A 20,877-nucleotide genomic window follows, 5' to 3' on the forward strand; every position below is an offset into this window, starting at 1 on the left:
CGTGGCCAGAGCAGGCAGCGGGCGGTGTTCGGGGAAGGGGCGTGGCCAGCACAGCCAGGAGTTGGAGGCGCCGGCGCGGAGAGCAGCGGGACTGGTCCGGGGGCGTGGCCAGGGCAGGAGGCGGGGCCCGGCGCGCGAGGGGCTGGGGGCGCGGCCCGCGGGGCGGGGCGCGGCCGGCGGGGCGGGGCGGGGCGGGGCGGCCGGCGATTGGCCGCGGCGGGCGGGTCAGGTGACGCGCGGCGCCCCGCCACAGCCGGCCGGCCATGGACGAGAGCAGCCCGCTGGTGTCCCCGCAGCGGGCCCCGGCCGCCGCCGCCTACGGGCTGCCCGCGGGGCCGGGCGGCGCGGTGCGCGCGCTGCTGCCCCCCCCGCCGCCGCCCGGGCCCCCCCCCGGCGCCGCCGCCGCCGCGCCCTCCCCGCCCGGCTCCCCGCGCGCCCGCGACCGCGAGCGGCAGCCGCTGCTGGAGCGGGGCGCGGCGGGCGGCCGGGGCCCCGGGGCGGCGCAGGCGGCGGCCCAGGCGGCGGCGGCGCAGGCCCAGCGCGAGCGGAACGACTTCCCCGAGGACCCCGCCTTCGCCGAGGTGGTGCGGCGGGCGGAGGCGGCCAGCGAGCGCGGCGTCTTCCCGGAGCGCATCTACCAGGGCTCCAGCGGCAGCTACTTCGTCAAGGACCCGCAGGGGGTGAGAGCCGGGGGGGCACCCCCCCGCCGGCCTGGCGCCCCCCCGCCCCCCTCCCCGCCGCGCCCTCCCGGCCTGCCCCCCCGCTCTCTCCCCCGCCCGCCGCGCCTCCCCCGGCACCCTGACCCCCCCCCCGGCCTGGTCCCGGCTTGCCCCCCCCCGTTCTCCCCCCCGCCCGCCCCGCTGCCCCCTTCAGGCCTGGCGCCTCCCCCGTCCCCCCCCGCGCCCTCCCGGCCTGCCCCCCCTCCTCTCTCCCCCGCCCGCCGCGCCGCGCCCCCCCCCCCGGCGCCCTGCCCTCCCCCCCCTCCCGGCCTGGTCCCGGCTTGCCCCCCCCGTTCTCCCCCCCGCCCGCCCCGCTGCCCCCTTCAGGCCTGGCGCCTCCCCCGTCCCCCCCCGCGCCCTCCCGGCCTGCCCCCCCCCCCTCTCCCCCGCCCGCCGCGCCGCGCCCCCCCCCGGCGCCCTGCCCCCCCCCCCCAGCCTGGCTCCCCTGCCCCCCTCCCCGCCGCGCCCCCCCCCGGCGCCCTGCCCCCCTGCTCTTCCCCCCCCCCGGCGCCCTGCCGGCCCCCCTCGGCCTGGCCTCGCACCCCCGCTTCCTCCCGCCGGCCTGGCCCCCGCGCCCCTGTCCCGCCGCGCTCCCGGGGCCCTTCCTGGCAGCCGCGCAGCGGAGCTTGGGCCTCTCCGGCTTCCCCGGCCCACCAGCGCCCTCCCCTCGCTGCGCCCGTGGGGGGGCCTGGTTGCTCAGCAGCCCCTGTGCCCTGTAGGGACTCTCCCTCCCCCGCCCCGGGGCGGGGGGCCCGGCTCCGTTTCTCTGGGCGAGGAGGGGGTGTCGGGAAGCGAAGTGACCTGTCGGGGGGCTGTGCCCTGACCGCGCTTCCCCGGGGTCTGCGGAGTGTGTCCGGGGTGTGATGGAAGAGCCTGGCCCGCCATAGGGTGTGGGTCAGGTACTGGCCCAGGCTGCCGGGTTGTGTCCCCGCTCCCAGCTGCACACCCCCTGGGGAGGCTGACCCCCGGCCTGGGTTTATGTCCTGCGCCACTTGTTGTTGACTGCAGAGTGAAGCATGGATTGGGCTCCCGGTGCTGTACACACTGGAGGATCCTGTCCTTGTCTGTGTCAAACCTCTGCCTCTCCCACTTGCTGGGACTGCCCGGAAATGGGCCTGCTTGTTGCTAATGGACCCGGCTGCCTCTGAGTGAACCGGGCCAGTGGCTGGACGGCTCTGATTAGACCCTCAGGCCCGGCGGTGGCAGGCCAAGACCCCTTTTGAGCGTGTGAGACTGTGTAGGTCTCCCTGCTGCAGGGCTTGGCTGCCCAAAGTGCTCAGCCTCGTCCCATCTCCTGCAGCGTTCAGTGACTGAATACCGTGGGCTTAGGACGGGGCTTTCTGGGCTGGAGTGGTGGCCAGGGCCTAAGAAAGTCTGTCGCCCTGGGTAGCTGCATCAGTTTAACCGAAGTGCGGCTTTCGACTGACAGGGGTGCCAGCTCTGGGTGCTGCTGATCGGTCTGGGGGCCTCTTCTGGTTTTGGCTGGGGAGCAGGTTTCAGCTAAACCCAAGTGTCCCGGCAGGTTTGCACTGGTTCAGTTACAGAGATCAGAAGCTGGGTTTGAATGAACAGTGCAGCCGTCCCACGCAGACAGGCCCAGAGGACGTGCCAGTTGTCAGGACTCTGCCATGGAGTCTGACTCTGCGTGCTGGGGTTACACGCCTTGCCGTGGCCGTTGTCCCAGCCAGGGACTCGGCGCTACAATCTCCGGGAGGGGCGTCGTAAGGGAGATAGACACTCTCAGCCCAGGTCTGTCTGTGCTCCTGTCTCATTGCCTCGTTCCCTCACACCCCTATAGGCTTGGGCCTGCCTCCTAACTAACCCTCCCCACTGAACCCTTCCTGAGCCCATGGCTGTCAGAGCCCCTCTCTCTGTGCCCCGGCCCTGTGGGGTCGCTGGCGCAGACTCCGTGGTATGGTGCTGTGGGAGCAGAGCAAGACATGTTCCCTGCAGGAGGGGGATGGACCAAGCCAGCGTGAAGTCCTCACCATATTTCCACTCCCGGTGGGTCCGGTTGGCTGTGCTGCAGCATTCTCCAGGGTGCTGATCAGGGCTGGACGCGGGGCCGGGTGGCTGCCTTGTGACTCTGGCTGCTAACCGGATTAGTCTCGCTGCTGGTTCCTGGGGCTCCCTTGTCTATTGCTGCTCCTGGAGCAAGGCTTGGCTTGGCTGGGGTTTTCATAACACCAACTTCCCTGCCCCTGTCGGGGGCCAGCTGGGATTCTGGCTACCGGGTCTTCCACTGGCTGGGTCCTGGGGCGTAGGCGGCTCTGCCCCAGCCAGAGGTGAGGCAATAGAACCAATGAGCAACTTCCTTTTCACCCTGGCTCTGCGCCGTTCCCAGCAAAGCAGAGTGTGTGTGTGGGTGGAAGCATTGTCTGAGGGTGTGGCACTGGGGTTCAGTAGATAGGGGGTTATTCCTGGCTTGGGTGCCTGCCCACCTCCTCGCAGGAGCTGCCCATAACCCTGTGTGTCTGGGGGGCTTTCAGGTGGGACGCAGTGCAGAAGGGCAGGGAGGGTCCTCCAGCCAGGAGATGGCAGAGGCCCAGAGCCCCTGAGTAGCTATCACTGCTGGGCAGCAAAGAGCACTTGTCAAGCACCGTAAGGAATGTGTGCAGCTGAGGGCCTGGCACTGTGGGGCTCGGTGTGTGTGGCTGCTTTTCTAGCCCCCATTGGCCCAATGCCTTCTCCCAACCCTGTCCTCCAGTCCTCTCTGCTTGTCCTGGGATTCCAAAGCACTCGACAAACAAGGAATGAAGCAGGTAGATCGGTGTTATGCCATTCTGCAGGCGTAGAAGGGAAGGGACTCTTACAGGGTCACGCAGTGAATCAGTGACAGAACCAGGAGCAAAACTGACCAGAGTAGCACTGAAATGCGGCCACCTCTGGGGTGGAGGGCCACAGCCCACTGTCCTGTGTGATGGATGAATAGATGGAAAGTTTGAGGATACCAGGGAAAACCTTACTACAGAGGGAAAGTGCCCCCCTGCTCTGCCCAGCCTGGGTGTCCTCTGGCACTTCAGAGCATGAAGGGCTGAACTGGACCTGATGGGATTCGACCCTGTGGTGCCAGGGAGTCCGACTTTTACACCTGACGCTCTGTCTGCCTGGCCATCCCCTCCCAGTGATGGGGATCTCTGGGAACTTGCGCCAGAATCTGGGCAGGCCACACAGCGCTCCAGGGTCCTGGGCCCCCAGCCTGTGCTACCACCGGTTCCCAAGGGCTCCGTTCTCGGGGCTTGTGGTGGCATGAGGCTGTGGACAGTGGGGTGAGGGGCTTGCCCCCAGGTGCGGGGTCTGAAGTGCCACTGTTAAGGGAATGGAGCTGCAGTGTTCTGTGTGGGGCACTCTGTCTCGTGCTGTGTTGCTGCCCTTCCTCTGTCGCCTGTCTCTCCTCCTGGGCCCCTCGTTCAGATCCCTGGGCCTCCCTGCCAGTCGTGTGCCCCTGCCATTGGGGCCGGCTGCTCTGTGCGTGCAGCACTGAGCACCATGTGTGCGGCGAACAGATCCCTTGGTGCCCACTCCAGTCTCTCTTCCCCTCCCTCAGAGCAGGGCTCTTCCCCTGGCACGCTGCACTGCCAAGGACTTTGCCCTGCCACGGAGCCTCTTCTCCGCTCTCTCTGGGGATGGCCTCTCTGCAGTGGCAGGACTGGCAGCGGGGAGGCTGTGGGCATGCCGTGTGGGGTGAAGGGCAGGGGCCCCGTGCTGGCTGGGGGAGCAAGCCATCGCAGCTGTGCACCACTTCCTGCTTGTGGTCCCAGCCCGGGAAATGCCACCCACTGAAAGGGGACCTGTGACTGAACTGCTGAGACTGCTTGGCTCTGGCCTGGTCCCGAGGAGGGCGGGGTGGTCGTGCCCTGCTGAATCACATGGGACCAGAACTGGGGGAGGCTGCAGCTGGCTGCTCCCAGCTGGCTGTCCCTCCGCCCCACGCCTGGCTGCTTGTGGTGAGCCCCTGAACCCCTCTCCTGGCCAGTGGTCCTGTGCACAGCTGTGGGGCCTGGAGAGAGCCCCTGGGGCTGAGGGGGTACAACTGACAGCTGGGGGGTGCTGACCATGCAGCTCATGGGTGCCTGGCTCAGGGGCTCAGCCCCTGACTGGGCACACTGGGGCAGGAGTCGCTGGCTGGCGTGGTAAGGGGAGCCCCTCTCTCCCCAGCTGGAGCTGCCTCGAACTGAGAGCCCTTGAATCTTGTCCGAGCAGCTAGTGCCAGGCCCCGCTTGCTCCCTGCAGGGAGGGCAGGCACTGGGGGTGCTGAGCCCTGGTCCCTGAGCTCCCTCTGTCGCTGCCAGTGCCCCCTGCCACGCACTGCTGGGATCCTGACGCCTGCTGCCCTCGATACCCAGCCCTGGCTCCTCGACCCGAGCTCCCCAGCTCAAACCGGGCAGCCGTCCCTTTCCGTGGGGTGCGTCGATCCCAGACACTGCCCCTGAGGGTCCCTCCCTTTCCCGATGCTCTGACTCCATCCCCTCTCTGTCTGCTGTAGTGCTCTGGGTCCTCCTCTGCCCTGGTGCTGTTGGGGCTGCATTCCCAGTGCGTGGGGCTCTGCCCTGCGCTGGGTTCCAGGGGCTGCTGGGATGGGGCCCCATAGTTCACACCTGCCATGGCCGAGCCAGTCAGTGGGTGGCAGGCAGGAGCCAAGCCTGTCTCCACATGGCAGCGGGCCTGTGCCAGGGAAGGGTGCTCCAGGCTTTGGCAGGTTGGAGCAGGCCCCAGCCTGGGGACGAAGATCATGTTCCCATGTGAGTTGCTCTCCAGGCCTGGCTGTCCTCTGCCAGTCTGACTGGTATGGGCTGGGCCACATTCACATCACTCCAGCCTGGGCAGCATGGGGCTGGGCCAGCTCTCTGCGGGGCTGTGCCCTGGCCCGTGGCCTCGGTGCCCTGGACTAGAGGGGCCTTTGCAGATGGCTCCAGCTCTGGGCTCTGCTGCAGAGACTGTTCCGCCTGGTCCCTGCCTCACCCTGCCCCTCGGCGGGTGCCCAGGGGCTCAGCTGCCAGGCCAGCATGTGTCACTTGGCTGCACTGGGTGTGGTGTGGGCATCTGCTGGGGGCGGGGACTCGCTGGTCAGCCGGTTCCCTTGGATGCAGCCCCACGTGGCTCCTCTCACCTTAGGTGTTGAGCCAAGGGCTCAGTGACTCATGGGCTGGTGTCCCTGAAGTCAGGAGGCAGCTGCCTCTTCCCAGGGTCCCCTGCCGGGGGCTGGGGGGCACGTGTCTGGATCCAGGTCATGAGCAGGTCATGCCTCTAGCACCACTCCCAGGCTCTGGCTGGAGAACGGGGCTGCCCTGACCAGGGCTGGCTGAGTCCTGCTGCCCGGCTTCGAGCCCTTTTGGGTCCTGTGGCTGGACCCCAGTGGTGCACATGTGGGGAATGATCTTCGTGCGTACCCTCCATGGACCGGGGTTTGTCATGGGGATGGTGAGATGTCCTGTCTCATCCAATGCAGAACCCCCATCCCAGCAGCAGGCTTGCGATGCCCATGTGCCAGGGGGGTTGGAGCCCGGGATGCTGTAGCTGGCCTGGAGCAGTTCACTTGCAATAGGTCAAGGTGGAGATGGGTCCCCCAGACCACGAGTGTGCGTCCTGTCCGCTCCCCCCAGAGCCCTTGCATCTCCGTGGTGGTGTGGCCTGGGCAAGGCTCCTGCTACAGTGCCATGGGGACCTTCTTGTATCCACTGCCTCATCCCTGGGCGTGGGTCCAGCCCCTGCCTGCGAGCGTCTTCCCTACTGCCTGGAGCCTGCCGTGGGGTGAGCAGGGCTTTGTGGCAGGTCCGGCCCCTCCGCTCTCAGGGGGTCTCCGGCTCCAGGCCTACAGCCTCTGGGGGCAGTGTGGGCGTCACTGGCAGAGCAGCACCAAGGCCTCTGGGTGGTGAACGAGTCCCGGGTGGAGCCATGTCCTGTCCTGTGCCCACTGGTCCCTTGGCTCTGGGGACAGGCTGACCCTCCCTGGGCTTCTGGGGCCCGGAGTGACAGGAGTGGCCTGGGGCAGGGGGTGAGGGGGCCTGGGTGGTGCTGCCATTGCTCTTGCTGCTCTCCATGGCCCGGCGGCCCCCAGGGCGGCCCAGGGTGCTGGCCTGCAGGAGCAGGCGGGGGCGGGGAGGGAACCAGTCAACTCATGGCACTTTGGAAGCCCCCTTTGGAGTGGGGATTCCTGGTGCTACAGGGTGGGCCCCCCCCCCCCCCGGGGGTTTCCAGCCACGCCCCAAACATTCCAGCTCCTTACCAAGCAGCAGGCGGGTTCTGGCAGGCCCTACCGCTGGTCCCGGTGCGGGGGCTGGGCAGCCCTCACCTCCCTGGGCTGCTGCCCAGGCTGTGAGGGGCCTGGCCCGCCGGCTGAGCTGTGGGTCAGCTGGGAAGAGGCTCAAACTCCCTGGTGGCCAAGCCCAGCCTGAGCCAGGGGCCCCCGGGGCGGGGGGGGGGGGGGTTGTGTGCGCGCAGGGACGAGCCAGGTAGGAGATCCCTGCTGAGAGGCATGCAGTCTGTTCCCTGCTGCTGCAGAGTCCTCCCTTCTCTCCCTGGTGGGGTTTGTCAGGAGCCGGTGGGGGCTCAGAGGTCGTCCCTGCTGTCCCACATCCCTCCCCTGCAGAGACCCAGCTGCCTCCCTCTGTCTCCAGAAAATCATCGGCGTCTTCAAGCCCAAGAACGAGGAGCCCTACGGGCAGCTGAACCCCAAGTGGACCAAATGGCTGCAGCAGCTCTGCTGCCCTTGCTGCTTCGGGAGAGACTGCCTGGTCCTCAACCAGGGCTACCTGTCCGAGGCCGGCGCCAGCCTGGTGGACCAGAAACTGGAGCTCAACATTGTTCCCCGCACAAAGGTGAATGGGGGGGGGCAGAGCCCGTCATTGGGTGGGCTGCTTTTCCACGCCCCCGCAGCTCTGCTGGTGCCCCCGCGGTTCCTGCCCTGCCGCCCCTTCCCCCCCCCCCCCCAGCCCTTGGCTCTCGCGGGTCCTGCGCTCCTGGGCGTAGGCTGCTGGCCCAGGAACAGGCAGAGCCCCAGCCCACGCTGCGGGAAGGCCACGTCCCACCTAGGGTCCAGCAGCTCTGCCTGTGCTCCGCGCTGACCGCTGTCCCCCCCCCCCAGGTGGTGTATCTGGCCAGCGAGACTTTCAACTACAGTGCCATTGACCGGGTGAAGTCCAGAGGGAAAAAGCTGGCCCTGGAGAAGGTGCCAAAAGTTGGGCAACGATTCAACCGCATCGGCCTGCCGCCAAAGGTAGGGGCTGTCAGAGACCCCCTGGGGCTGCCCTGTGTCCGCAGCCCCCTCACCTGGTGTCACGCAGTGTGCGGGAGTCAGGGCCCTACACCCCCACTTCCTGTGATTCCCTGTGACTCTCAGCCAGCCAGTAAAATGGAAGGCTTATTGGAGGACAGGAGCACAGTCCCAAACAGAGCTTGTTTGTACAACTAGGACCTCTCAGACAGGTCCTTTTGGGGGGCAGGGAGCGTAGACCCCAACCTTGGGGTTCCCTCCATTTCCCCAGTCCACTCCCAACTCAAAACCCCTTCCTGCCGACTCACCCAGCCTCCGGCTCCTCCTCTAGCCTTTGTCCAGCTTCCCAGGCAAAAGGTGTCACCTCGCCCCAACCCTCCTTCTGGCTCAGGTGACAGGCTCAGGTATTGTCCCGCTAGTGAAGCCACCCCCTGCTATCCCATCCCCAATGCAGACAGTCCCAGTAAAACTCCCCTGCCACATCCCCAGGTCAGTCCTCCCTGCTCCGTCACACCTGGCCTCTCTGCTGCAGGTGGGCTCCTTCCAGCTCTTCGTGGAAGGCTACAAGGACGCGGATTACTGGCTGCGGCGCTTCGAGGCGGAGCCGCTCCCCGAGAACACCAACCGGCAGCTGCTGCTGCAGTTCGAGAGGCTGGTGGTCCTGGACTACATCATCAGGAACACAGGTGGGGCTGGTGCCGCACCCATGCCCAGGAGCCCCGGCATTGGGCCTTGCTGCCTGGAGGGAGCTGGGGAGGGGGAGAGCAATGAGTGGGGAGTCAGCATATTGCTGCCCCAGGATGGGGGGAGGGTGCGGAGTCGCTGCACCCCCTGCCACAGGGCAGCTGTGACTGGGGTGGATCACAGCAGCTAACAGCACCACTTCCCTGACACGAATGGTGTAGCCAGGGGAGGCAGAAGGTCATAGCTCAGGCTGGCCTGGCTGGGGCCCTGCGGTTAAAACCCTGTCTGCAGCTGGAATGCCAAGGAGCTGGAGCTGCAGTTCTATCCCTGCTTGGCACTGGCCTGGGCAGGGGGGTTCGTGACTGGCTTGGGGGAACGCTCCCCTCCTCAGCACCGTGCCAGGCAGAGTCTGGCCCTGCTCGGTCTGGGAGTGGGGTGGGTCTCCTGGCCTTGGGGCCTGAGCTTGGTCCAGCTGCCAAGGCAGGGCTGGAGGGGAAGATGCCGCTCCTGGGCTGTGCCTGTGAATGCTCCCAAACTGTTCGGTCTCTGGGGGTGACGTTTTTGGGGGCAGCCCTGGCTGGCTTGGGGCCTGGAGCCGTTTCCCAGGGTAGAGTTCCCTTTGCCAGCCACTGAGCTCCCCCTGGGGCCTTCATGTGTGTGGTTCTATCTTCCCCCTCCCCCGTCCCCTCCCTCCAAAATCCCTGGAGGAGTCTGTGTCCCCTCCCGTGTGCCGCGCACACCCAGAGGGTTACGTGGCCCAGGGTTGCCCTGGTGCTGCTGGAGACTGTGACCCCCCCACTCCGTGCCTCGCATGCCCGAGCAGGGAGCTTTGGTGCTGCTCCTCCCCAAACAGGGCAGGTCCTGTAGTGACGTCCACTGGTTCTGCTCCCTGCAGATCGAGGCAATGACAACTGGCTGATCAAGTATGACTGCCCGCTGGACAGCACAAGTGTGCGGGTGAGTGGGGAGGGGGCTGGGCAGGGAGCGTGGGGAAAGTCACTGGACTGTCAGGCAGCAGAGGCGAGTTCTGAATGTGCTGAGGTTCTGGGTCTTCTCTCCAGTGGTGGGGAGTTGCCCAGCCCCATGGATGGTTCTCGCAAGCCTCCCCTTCTGGCTGATGGCAGTGTGATTTACATGGACCGAGGCTCTTGTCGGGGGAGGAGCCAGGGCCTGTTCTGTGCAGGTGTTGGCATAGGGATGCAGATGGGGAGCTGGGCTCTGTTTAGGTACCATGTGGCAGGCTGGAGACATGTGCTTGTGATGGTGTTGCTAGGTAGACTCGCCGTCCCCACAACAGTAGTGCGATGTGGCAGTCGAGCTGTGGCTCATTCAGTCTCCCAGCCCCTCTGTGAAGCCCCAAAGGCTGTGTGGTCTGAGCCCCAGCCAGCTGCAGGTGGTATTGGCCAATTCTTGGCACTCTCTAAGCAGGAGGGGCGTTGGGAGCTAGAAGGGACCATTGTGGGCATCTCATCTGACCTCCTGTATAACACAGGGCAGAGACCTGCCCTGCAATAATTCCTAGGGCAGAGCTTCAAAAACATCCCGTCTGGATTTAACAATGGCTGGTGATGGAGAATCCACCCCGAGCCTGGGAAGTCGTTCCAGTGGTTAACGTACACCTCATTTCCAGCCTCTATCTGTGTAGCTTCAACGTCCAGCCACTGGATTGAGTGAGACCTTCTTTGGCTGGACTGCAGAGCTTGTGGTTAAATATCTGTCCCCCTTGTAGGTGCTGACAGACAGATCGAGTCACCCCTTAGCCTTCTCCTTGTTAAGCTAAATAGATCGAGCTCCTTGAGTCTGTCACTATCAGGCAGGTTTTCTAATCCTTTAATCATTCCCGTGACTCTTCTCTGACCCCTCTCTAATTTACCCACATCCTTCTTGACTTTGTGTGCACCAGAACTGGACACCAGTGCCAAATCCAGAGGTAAAATCACCTCTCTGCTCCTTCTCAAGTCCCCTGTTTATGCATCCCAGGATCGCATTTGTTCTTTTAGCCACAGCGTCACCCTGGTATGTTTAAAAAATGTGTAAAAAAAATAAAAATAAAAATAAAAATAGAATGAATGGAAGAAAGGGGAAATTTGGTAGAAATAAATATTCATCAGAAGTTGGGAATTGTAGAAAATGTGATAAGGGAAGTCCAGGGAGACGCAGAGAAATCCATGGCCAGCAGAGTGAGGGACAATAAGGAGGAGCCTGACAATGGTATTGGTCCATTGACAGATGGAAATGGTGGTAGAATTATTAGTGATAATGCAGAAAAGGCAGAAATGTTCAGTAAACATTAATATTCTGGGGGCAAAAAAAAAAATTATATCTCATTGTATGGAGACAATACTATTTCAATTCACCTTGTACCTCTGGAGGGTGTTAGACATTAGTAAAGTTAGACATTTTTAAATCAGCAAGTCCAGGTAACTTGCATTCAAGAGTTTAAAAAGAGCTGCCTGAGGAACTCGCTGGACCATTAATGTTGATTTTCAATAGGTTATGGAGCACTGGGAAAGTTCCAGAAGACTGGAAGAAAGCTACTGTTATGCCAATTTTTAAAAAGGGTAAACAAGATGACCTGGGTAATTATAGGCCTGACAGCTATCCTGGGCAAGATAATGAAGTTGCTAATGCAGGACTCAGTTACTAAAGAACTAAAGGAGCATAATGTAATTAAAGCAAATGAGTTCAGATTTATGGAAATTAGATCCTGTCAAATTGGATATATTCTTTGATGGAGATTATAAGTTAAGTTGATAAAGTGGACATAGTGTACTTAGATTTCCAGAAAGCCTTTGACAAGGTCCCTCACCAAAGGCTCTTACGTAAATTAAGTTGTCATGGGATAAGAGGGAAGATCCTTTCATGGATTGAGAACTGGTTAAAAGACAGGGAACAAAGGGTAGGAATAAATGGTAAATTTTCAGAAAGGAGGGGGTAACTAGTGGTGTTCCCCAAGGGTCAGTCCTAGGACCAATCCTATTCAACTTATTGATAAATGATCTGGAGAAAGGTGTAAACAGCGAGGTGGCAAAGTTTGCAGATGATACTAAACTGCTCAAAATAGTTCAGACCAAAGCAGACTGTGAAGAACTTCAAAAAGATCTCACAAAACTAAGGGATTGGGCAACAAAATGGCAAATGAAATTTAATGTGGATAAATGTAAAGTAATGCACATTGGAAAAAATAATCCCAATTATACATACAATATGATGGGGGGGCTAATTTAGCTACAACTAATCAGGAGAAAGATCTTGGAGTCATCGTGGATAGTTCTCTGAAGATGTCCACACAGTGTGCAGCGGCAGTCAAAAAAGCAAACAGGATGTTAGGGAATCATTAAAAAAGGGATAGAGAATAAAATGGAGAATATCTTTTATTGCCCTTAAATAAATCCATGATACGCTCACATCATGAATACTGCGTACAGGTGTGGTCCCCTCATCTCAAAAAAGATATGCTGGTATTAGAAAAGGTTCAGAAAAGGGCAACTAAAATGATTAGGGTCCCATATGAGGAGAGATGAAAGAGGCTAGGACTTTTCAGCTTGGAAAAGAGGAGACTAAGGGGGGATATGATAAAGGTGTATAAACTCATGAGTGGTGTGGAGAAAGTGAATTAGGAAAAGTTATTTACTTGTTCCTATCATATAAGAACTAGGGGCCACCAAATGAAATTAATGGGCAGCAGGTTTAAAACAAATCAAAGGAAGTTGTTGTTCACTCAGCGCACAGTCAACCTGTGGAACTCCTTGCCTGAGGAGGTGGTGAAGGCTAGGACTATAATAGGGTTTAAAAGAGAATTGGATAAATTCATGGAGGCTAAGTCCATTAATGGCTATTAGCCAGGATGGGTAAGGAATGGTGTCCCTAGCTTCTGTTTGTCAGAGGGTGGAGATGGATGGCAGGAGAGAGATCACTAGATCATTACCTGTTAGCTTCTCTCCCTCTGGGGCACCTGGCATTGGCCACTGTCAGGAGACAGGATACTGGGCTGGATGGACCTTTGGTCTGACCCAGTCTGGCCATTCTTATGTTCTTAAGGTAATAGTGCTTATGAAACATACTTAGACTTCTATAAGGCATTTGACTTGGGACTGCATGACATTTTGAATTAAAAAAAAAAAAAATGAAGAATATAAAATTAACCTGGCACACATGAAATGGACTAAACGCTGGGTAATTTATAGGTCTCAAAATGTCACTGTAACTGGGGAATTATCATTGAGTAGATCTGTTTCCAGTGAGGTCCTGCAGGGATCAGTTCTTGGCCCTACACAATGTAAGTTTTATCAATGACCAGGAAGAAAACATAAAATCATCCCTGATAAAGTTTGCAGATGACCCAAAATCTGGGGGGGTGGTAAATAGCAAAGAGGACAGGTCACAGATACAGCGTGATCTGCATCGCTTGGCAAACAAGCACGAGTAAACAATGTGCATTTTCACGCGGCTAAATGTCAATGTACACACCTAGGGACAAAGACTGCAGGTCACACTTACAGGCTGGGGGACTCCGTCCCGGGAAGATTCCTAACTTCTGATTTATACTCATTACTATCAACTCCCCCGTCTCCCATTTGTGTGTACTATCTCGTTATTTGTTATAGCTGCTGTCACTTCCCCCTAAACCAGTTCAGTTTTGTTTAATCAGCGGAACCCTCTTCCTCAATTGTGGCTTTTGGGCCATCCAGTGAAGTGTTCTTAAATGATCCCCAATGATCATTCACATTGGTCTCATTAAACTCTCCCTCCCAGCTGATTTGGCTCATCATTGTTTTTAAGCTTTGTGAAACTGGCCTTGTTAAAGCCCCAAGTATTTATACCACTGGCCTGGGCTTCTTTCTGCTTCCATGTTATAAGTGTGATCAGTCACGATCACTTGTACCTAAGGTCCCATTAACTTCTAGTTATGTGGTCAGCTCCTCCTTATCTGTAGGACAACGTCTGCTAGAGAATTCCCCCAAGTTGGCTGCAGCACTTTGAGTTTGGAAACTGTCATTAATAATGGTTAGAAATTCCAAGGATGTCTTAAAGCTGTCAGCAGGAGACCTCCGGCGCATGTCACTCAAATCACAGTCCCCCCAATTATGTGGCTTTTTCCTACATGTTAGAGACAGGTGTGTAAGGAGCTGGTCCCCATGTGATTTGAGTTCAGTGCCAGCCCTGACCCCAGGGCAGTATGTTGGCAGTGAGGGGAGTCTGGGATGAGAGCGGAGGAGCCAGGCAGCAGGTGGTTCAGAACAGAGGAAGTGCCCGGGGCAGGGACCAGGCTGCATGGTGGTGCCAGGGGTGAGTGCTGGGCTCTGGCTTCCCTGCCCCTGGTGACTCCTGATCGATTTGTTTCCCCTGTAGGACTCTGAGTGGGTGGTGGTGAAGGAGCCCATCATCAAACTGGCTGCCATAGACAACGGCTTGGCTTTCCCCCTGAAGCACCCTGACTCCTGGAGAGCATGTAGGTCCCTCTGCTGCGCTCGCGAACCTGGGGCCAGCCTGGTGCTTTGACAACTTGTCTTATGCTGGCAATCCCCAGGGCTAGGCCTGCAGCCCCGCACCAGCTCCCTGGAGCCGGCCGGGCACCATGCTCCCAGAAGCAGCAGGGTGGCCTCAGTTCCCCCTGGGGGCTGGGAGATGGTTCAAGGGGTGGGAGCCATGGCAAGAGGGCTCATGCCAGCCCCCCAACGGGTGGAGCTGTCCCCAGGGCACCAGGCTGTGACCCCCATGCCATCCTTCGCAGGCCAGGGCTGAGCACATGGCTCTGACCTCGGCTCCGGCTCTTCCCCCCACAGACCCTTTCTACTGGGCATGGCTGCCCCAGGCCAAAGTCCCCTTCTCACAGGAGATCAAAGACCTGATCCTCCCAAAGGTTTCCGACCCCAACTTCGTCAAAGACCTGGAGGAGGATTTGTATGAACTCTTCAAGGTCAGGTGGGGGCCTGGGAGGGAGGGAGGTCTGTCATGTAGATGGGAGGGGCTGGCCTGGGTGGTGCAATGAGACCCTTTCAGAGCCAGGGGGTGGGGGGCTCAGCCTGCGTGGGGTGGGTTTTGCTGCATCCTGCTAGCACCTTCTTGGGGGAGCAGAAATCCCAGGCAGCAGCTGCTGTCAGGGCAGGGGCCTTGCTGCCTAGGGCCTGGGGGTCTCGCAGCAGGGCTCTGCGTCCAGGGTCTCACTGCCTTGGTGAGGGAGATGGGTGTGTCACTGCCGGGGGGTGGGGAGTGTCGCTGCCTGGGTGAGGGAGGCAGGGGTGTTGTTGCCAGGGCCTGGGGTCTCACTGCCTTGGGGGGTGAGGGGTGTCTTGCTGCCTGTCCCTCATTGCCGTTTCTCTTGCAGAAGGACCCTGGCTTCGACCGGGGGCAGTTCCACAAGCAGATTGCTGTCCTGAGGGGCCAGGTATGCTGGGAAGGCCCCTCTTGGTGGGGCGGGGCAACGGCTCCCTCTTGCCCTGTGGGCAGGCATGGCAGGGGCATGCTGGGCGCTGCCGTGTGGGACACTGGCCTAGTGCCCCTCAGGGGGACAGTGGCCCCGGCAGTTCCCTGGTCTGCGGTGCCTAGGGCAGGAGTCCTGGACTCAGCATCCCTTCTGCTCTGTTGCCTAGATCCTGAACCTGACACAGGCCCTGAAGGACGGGAAGAGCCCCCTACACCTGGTGCAGATGCCACCGGTGATCGTGGAGACGGCACGCTCCCACCAGCGCAGCGCCAGTGAATCCTACACACAGAGCTTCCAGAGCCGCAAGCCCTTCTTCTCCTGGTGGTAGCTGGCTGCTGGGCCCCCTGGGGCTGGCTGGAGCAGTGCTGGCCTGCTCCTGTCTGCTGCTGCGGACCTGCAGCCAGGACTCTACGCTCCAGGAGAGGGCAGGTGCATCTGGGGGAACTTCCAGCTGAACTCTGCCCGGGCAGAGCCATGGATTCCCCGTGCTGTGGGGCTTGGACACAGCCTGGCAGAGCCCAGCTCCAGCTGCAAACTGCCCGCTCAGCAGGAGTCCTCAATGCAGCTGCTGAGTGAGTGGAGCCGGGGCCTGCCTCCTGCATGTGGTTCTGAGCCCATCTGCTCCCTGCTGGGGCTGGGATCCGCCCACCCCTCAGGAACCCAGGCTGCTCGCTGACTGCAGGGGAATAAAGGCAGCCAGTGTCAGCTGGAAGTGGCCCTGCTGGGCTGCCCCCCCTCCCCAGTGGCTGTTTGGAGCTGGTGTCCCTGGAGAGGAGGCATGTGCATGAGTTGAGGGGCTGGCACAGGAGGCCCAGCACGTGCCCAGGGCTGAGCTGGCAGGGGGCAGCAGGCCTGGGGGTGCCCCGAACAGCTGCACTATTGTTTGTAGTTGCCCTTCCTGCAGAGCGGAGAGCAGGGGCTGGAGACTGTGGATCCCAGGGAGCGCTGAGCACCTTAGCACAGGAGTGATGCATGCTGGGACCTGGCCCCACTTCATAGGAAAGCTGAGGGCCCTGGCATGGGAGCTGCTTGTCCCCCTTCCCCACTGGGCACAGGGTGATCTATCCTGGTTTAGCTGGCCTGCCATTATTCCACCCTCTCTCCTATATGAGGGGCCCATGTTCCCCTCTGCTCCTGCCCTCAGGCTGCTGGGCAGGCCCTCTGTCCAGGGGCACTCGCCCTCTGCTCCGCAGGCCCTGGCTGCATGTTGGGGCAGCCTGGCTTCACTTCTCAAGGGAGCCATGCCAGCCCTTCCCAGCCAGGGGAGAGTCCAGCCTGGCATGGGGCTGGTGCCTGCTAGGTGAGATATGGCTGCTGGAAGGGTTCTGGCTCCATGCATCTGTACGGCTCCCTCTTCCCCACCCTGTTGCTGGTCCTGCGGCCAGGTGGCTTGCCTCATGGGCACTGCCCAGCGGCAGTTCTGGGCATCATTCAGCTGGTTCCCAGGCTGGGCCTGGGCCAAGCTCCTCCTCCTGGTCCTGCCCCAAGCCCCCTGGGGTGGCCTAGCAATAGCACCGGGGCTCAGGCTGTGCTGCCCCATTGGGGCAGGGGAGTTGGGCACATTCCCCTCCATGAACGGAAGTGGGTGGGGGGAGTCAGGCTCTGGGGCAAGCCTGGGCTGCAGGACCTGGGCCCCTGTGCGCTGGAGCTGGCCAGGGGCTTCGTGGGCTGTGGCCACTGCTAGCAAGCCGGAGGCAAGATTCCATCTTTCTGGCTGCTGCTGCTGCTGCAACCTGACCTGTAATGTATCGTTCTCATGCACTGTTGAAATGTATGTAATGTATTTAAACCCATGCACCAGCTGAGTCAGACCTGCCTTTCCCTGTGGGGCTCTGGGGGTGGGGAGAGGTGACTCCTGCTGCAGCTGGGGGGTGAGTGCCCCTCTGCCTGTGGGTGCCACTTGCTCCTGTCTGCCCCTGGGGGCTGTGATGTGGCACTTGTCAGGCAGGGCCTGTGGCCTAGCACGACCTGTCACTGATAGGTCTGGGCTGGGGGTGCTGTCCTTGCTCTAGTGCCCCAGGGAGCTACTCTCCTGGGCCTGAACCCAGCTGCAGGAGTGGGGGGAGCTGCTGCAGCCAGGCTGGAGCAAGGGGCAGCAGCTGGGGGCTGTGCCCTGCTGAGCTGGCTGCGGTCAGTAGAACAGGCCCGTCTCCCTGAGGCCCCAATGCTTCCAGCACCTGTGCTGCTGTAGCTGACCTGCCTGCCATGGGCACAGGGCAAAGCTGCTGTCAGCTGTGAGGAATGCCCTGCAGAGCTGGGCATCTAGGGGTGCCCCCCGGGGGCTGGCAGCTGTGGGCATGCTGCTTGCTGCCTGAAGCTAGAGCACTGTCTGTCAGGGCCTGTGTAAAGTGACCCCTCCCCCTGCATTAGTGGGCTGGAGGGGGGTGGGATCTGGCAGAAAGGGGTCAGGGAAGGGCCTGAGCAGTGTCCTCTACTTCCAGCTGAGGAGCATGTGCCATGTTAGGAGAATTGTGCTGGCTCCCTCCTCACAAGAGGCAGCGGGGCTATAAGCCCCCTGTTGAATTGGCTGCCAGGCAGACTGACCCCACAGAGGGAGAAAAGCACCCCCCCCACCCCACTGTACTTCGTGTCCTTCAGCCGCGTGCATCTGAACTGGGGCTTTCTAGCACTTCCCCTGGCCTTTCCACAGCCCTCGTCCTGCAGGAGCATAGCCAGGGCCGGGGGAGTCTCACAGTGCAATGGGCTGAGTGGGACGGTGCCCAGGGATCTGAACAGACAAAACAACAGGCTGGCATTTACACCACACCTGCCAGGCTGAGCACCCAGCTGGGCTGCTGTACGGAGGTGCCCTGGCTGTGTCATGCTGTAGTGAGAGCCTCACCCCACATAGGTGTGTCTCCCTGGTCCTCCCCTCTCGGAGCTGGCCAGGCCTGCCGTAAATCCTGGCAGTGCAGACAGCAGCAGACTGGGAGGCATGTACAGGTCTCACGGCTGGGTTACTGCTCTGGCTTTTATTACACATTCTCTCCTGCTGTATTCAACAAGCATCAGGTGTTTTCCTTGGGCTGCCCACAGTTGGGTGGGGCTCACCCATGGGACTTGAACCCCAGGCAGAGGGGCACCCTAGAAAGCCAGCTCTGGTGCTGACTGCATTTGCCCCACATGTACCCCCCCAGCCAGGCCTGGAGGTGGGGGAAGGGCTGCCTGCTTGTGGGTCACTCCCCTCCCCATTTGGGCTCATCTAGCTGCCAGCACAAGGCTCAGCACCACTTGGGTCCCAGAGGCCCTGGCCCCTCAGCAAAGGGCCTTCAGGGCAAGTTTGTGTTGGATGAGGGGTGGCTGCAAGGCCCATTCGCAGCCCAGGCTGCAGCTGCCCTAGGCTGGCTGGTCCCCACTGTGATGGGTGGCTCACTTCCCTGCAGGGACCCCTCACTCTGCTCCCCTCTCCCTTCACCTACTGTGGGGGAGGGAGGGGAATCTGCAGCTGCTTGGCCCAGCTCTAGCCAGGGGGGACAGAACCCCCGCCCTGTGTCTCTGCCAGTGTGTGGGGCTGAGCCTGGCCAGGCAGCTGGGAGCTCCCAGCACCAGCTGCCCCCCTCACTGCTGGAGCTGGTGCAGGTACCCTGTGGGCCCTGGCCCCCTCTTCCTCCGCCTGGTCCTTGGACCTGTCCTGCTGGGCCCCTCCAGCCTCGGGGTGCTGCCAGGGTCTGCGCCAGGGGAGCTGCTGTCCTCGAGCCTGTAGGGGAACAAATGGAGTCAGTGTGAGGGGCAGAGGATGCCTGGCCAGGAACACATGGGGCATCCCTGCCCCAGGCGCGAGGGTGGAGCTGGAATTGCGGCAGAGGCAGCTAGCCCAGCCTCCCTCGGGGCAAAGGATCTCCCTAGCCGAGGCTGCCCCTTCCAGCCATGCCCTCCCCATGGCCTTGCTGCGGGGGGGGCTCCCCTCCTGGGCCAGGCCAGATGGGAGCCAGGGACAGGTTTGGAGTCTGTTACCCACAGTGCTGGGGGAGCTAGAGGGGGAGGCGGCAGGTCCAAGGAAGGGCCCTGGCACTGAGATGCTCTTTTGTGTTTAGGGGTAGCTCATTCAGTCTACCCTGGGCCAGCCCCTGAATCACACAGGCCAGGCATGCCCCCACCAGGGCTTCTGGGGTGACCTGCCACTGCCCCATTTCTCCCCAGAGCCCCACCCCATGGTGCAATCTCCCCACAGGAGGCTGTGCTGGCCGCTCCGCATGCTCAGGGCCCTGGGCCCAGCGGGTGCTGCTCCCAGGGCCCAGCCTGTACCTTGGGTGGTTGCTGTCCTGAGCTGCTGGGCTCAGCTGGGGTGGCAGCCGCCCCCTCCTCTGCCTGCCCCTGAGCTGGCGCAGGGCTTGGGCCGTGCGCCGGTCGCCCGCATAGCCCAAGACCAGCTGGGCGCGTTCCTCGGCCCGTGCGTCCCCGCTGCTCCGGAACAGCTGCCCCAGCTGCAGCAGCCCCACGCCCTGGAAGATGTTGGCAGAAGCTCTTTTCCGGGCACGGGCCTCAGGAGCCTGGCGCTGCAGGGGGTCACATGCCACAGAGGCTGGGGTGCCCATGGGTCTGCCCCCGTGGGGCCAGAGGAGAAGCTGTGGGAAGGAAGGGAACAGGATGAGGCTGCGAGAAGGGTTTGGGTGTCCCACTGCCTCCTGCATCCCCGGGGGCTCCCCTGCTGGGACGGGTGGGGGAGGGGGGAGCCTAGGGGATTTTGCAGCCTGCACCCATAACATCTGCCCAGTGTCCCAGCCAGTGTGTCACTAGCCAGGGGCCCAAGGCCAGCTGGGAAAGAGAAGAGCCAGATATTTCCCTGCCTGGCTGCGCTGCCTTTGGGGCCCAGAGGGGCCCCATTTCCTGAGCTGGCTGACCAGGGCTGGACCCGAGCCACCATCCGCAGGACACAACAGCCCCATAGCCCTCGGGCAGGCCCAGGAAAGAGGGGGGGGGCCGCTGCCTTCTCCGGCGGGCCGCGAGCAGGGGGGGGGTCGCGCTCCAACGACGGGCGGCCCTGGGCTCTCCGGGTGCGTCTACACGGCAGCTACAAGCCCAGGGCTGGCCCGCGCCAGCTGGCCCCGGGGCTGGGTAACTGTGGTTACGCCCCGGCTGGGTCCCGGCGCTCCAGCCCCAAGGGCGAGAGGCAGTGACCGGCCCCGAGCCCGGCCCCGGCGCAGGCAGCGGCGGGGTTCAACGCCAGTGTAGACGCGCCTCGGCCCCAGCGCCGCTCCGCGCCCGCCCGCCCGCGGAGGGAGCCGGCCCCGGGCCTGCCCGCGACCGGCCCCCGGCTCGGGGGGGCTGGCGGCGGGGGGCCCCGAGCGCCCCGACCGGACCGGACCGGACCGGAGCGGACCGGACCCGCCCCGAGCGCCCCCGGCCCGGCTACCTGCGCACGCGACTGGCGGCGGCGGCTCCGCGGCCGGGCCCGGCTCTGGGGTCCGGCCCGAACCCCCCGCCCCGAGCGAGGACCGCAGCCCCGCCCCCCGCCTGCCAGCCAATCAGCGGCCGCGGCCATCCGCGTCCCGCCTTCCCGAGCCGAACGCGGAGACACCGGCCGCCCAATCAGGCCCCGCCTGGCGCCTCTCGGGGAAACACGTGGCACTCAGTGACGTCAATAGGCAAGCGGGGACCAGCTGCTGGCGGGGGGGTCCGGCGCTACTGGCGGGGGGAAGCGGGGAGCGCCCCCCCGGAGCCTGCAGCCGCCCCCCATCCCGCTCGGGGCCCCCCGCCCGGGAGCCTGCAGCCGCCCCCCATCCCGCTCGGGGCCCCCCCCGGAGCCTGCAGCCTCCCCCCATCCCGCCCGGGACCCCCCCGGAGCCTGCAGCCGCCCCCCATCCGGCCCGGGACCCCCCGCCCGGGAGCCTGCA

General features: G+C 62.3%; 2 protein-coding genes across 2 annotated transcripts; one reads left to right on the forward strand and one right to left on the reverse strand.

Moving 5' to 3' along the window:
* The first annotated feature begins 263 nt into the window (after positions 1-263).
* PI4K2A (phosphatidylinositol 4-kinase type 2 alpha) lies at positions 264-16,848 on the forward strand. The gene is made up of 9 exons (XM_077823373.1): positions 264-680; positions 7,337-7,537; positions 7,804-7,935; positions 8,465-8,618; positions 9,512-9,573; positions 13,969-14,068; positions 14,403-14,536; positions 14,945-15,004; positions 15,210-16,848. The coding sequence occupies exons 1-9, from the start codon at positions 264-266 to the stop codon at positions 15,369-15,371; spliced, it is 1,422 nt and encodes a 473-aa protein (XP_077679499.1). The 3' UTR covers positions 15,372-16,848.
* A 1,152-nt stretch (positions 16,849-18,000) lies between these two features.
* On the reverse strand, positions 18,001-20,525 carry AVPI1 (arginine vasopressin induced 1). The gene is made up of 3 exons (XM_077823374.1): positions 20,397-20,525; positions 19,289-19,608; positions 18,001-18,740 (listed from the first exon to the last, which is right to left on the reverse strand). The coding sequence occupies exons 1-3, from the start codon at positions 20,523-20,525 to the stop codon at positions 18,602-18,604; spliced, it is 588 nt and encodes a 195-aa protein (XP_077679500.1). The 3' UTR covers positions 18,001-18,601.
* Between the last annotated feature and the right edge of the window lie 352 nt (positions 20,526-20,877).

This window comes from Eretmochelys imbricata, chromosome 7 (genome assembly GCF_965152235.1).
Source record: "Eretmochelys imbricata isolate rEreImb1 chromosome 7, rEreImb1.hap1, whole genome shotgun sequence".
NCBI lineage: Eukaryota > Metazoa > Chordata > Testudines > Cheloniidae > Eretmochelys > Eretmochelys imbricata.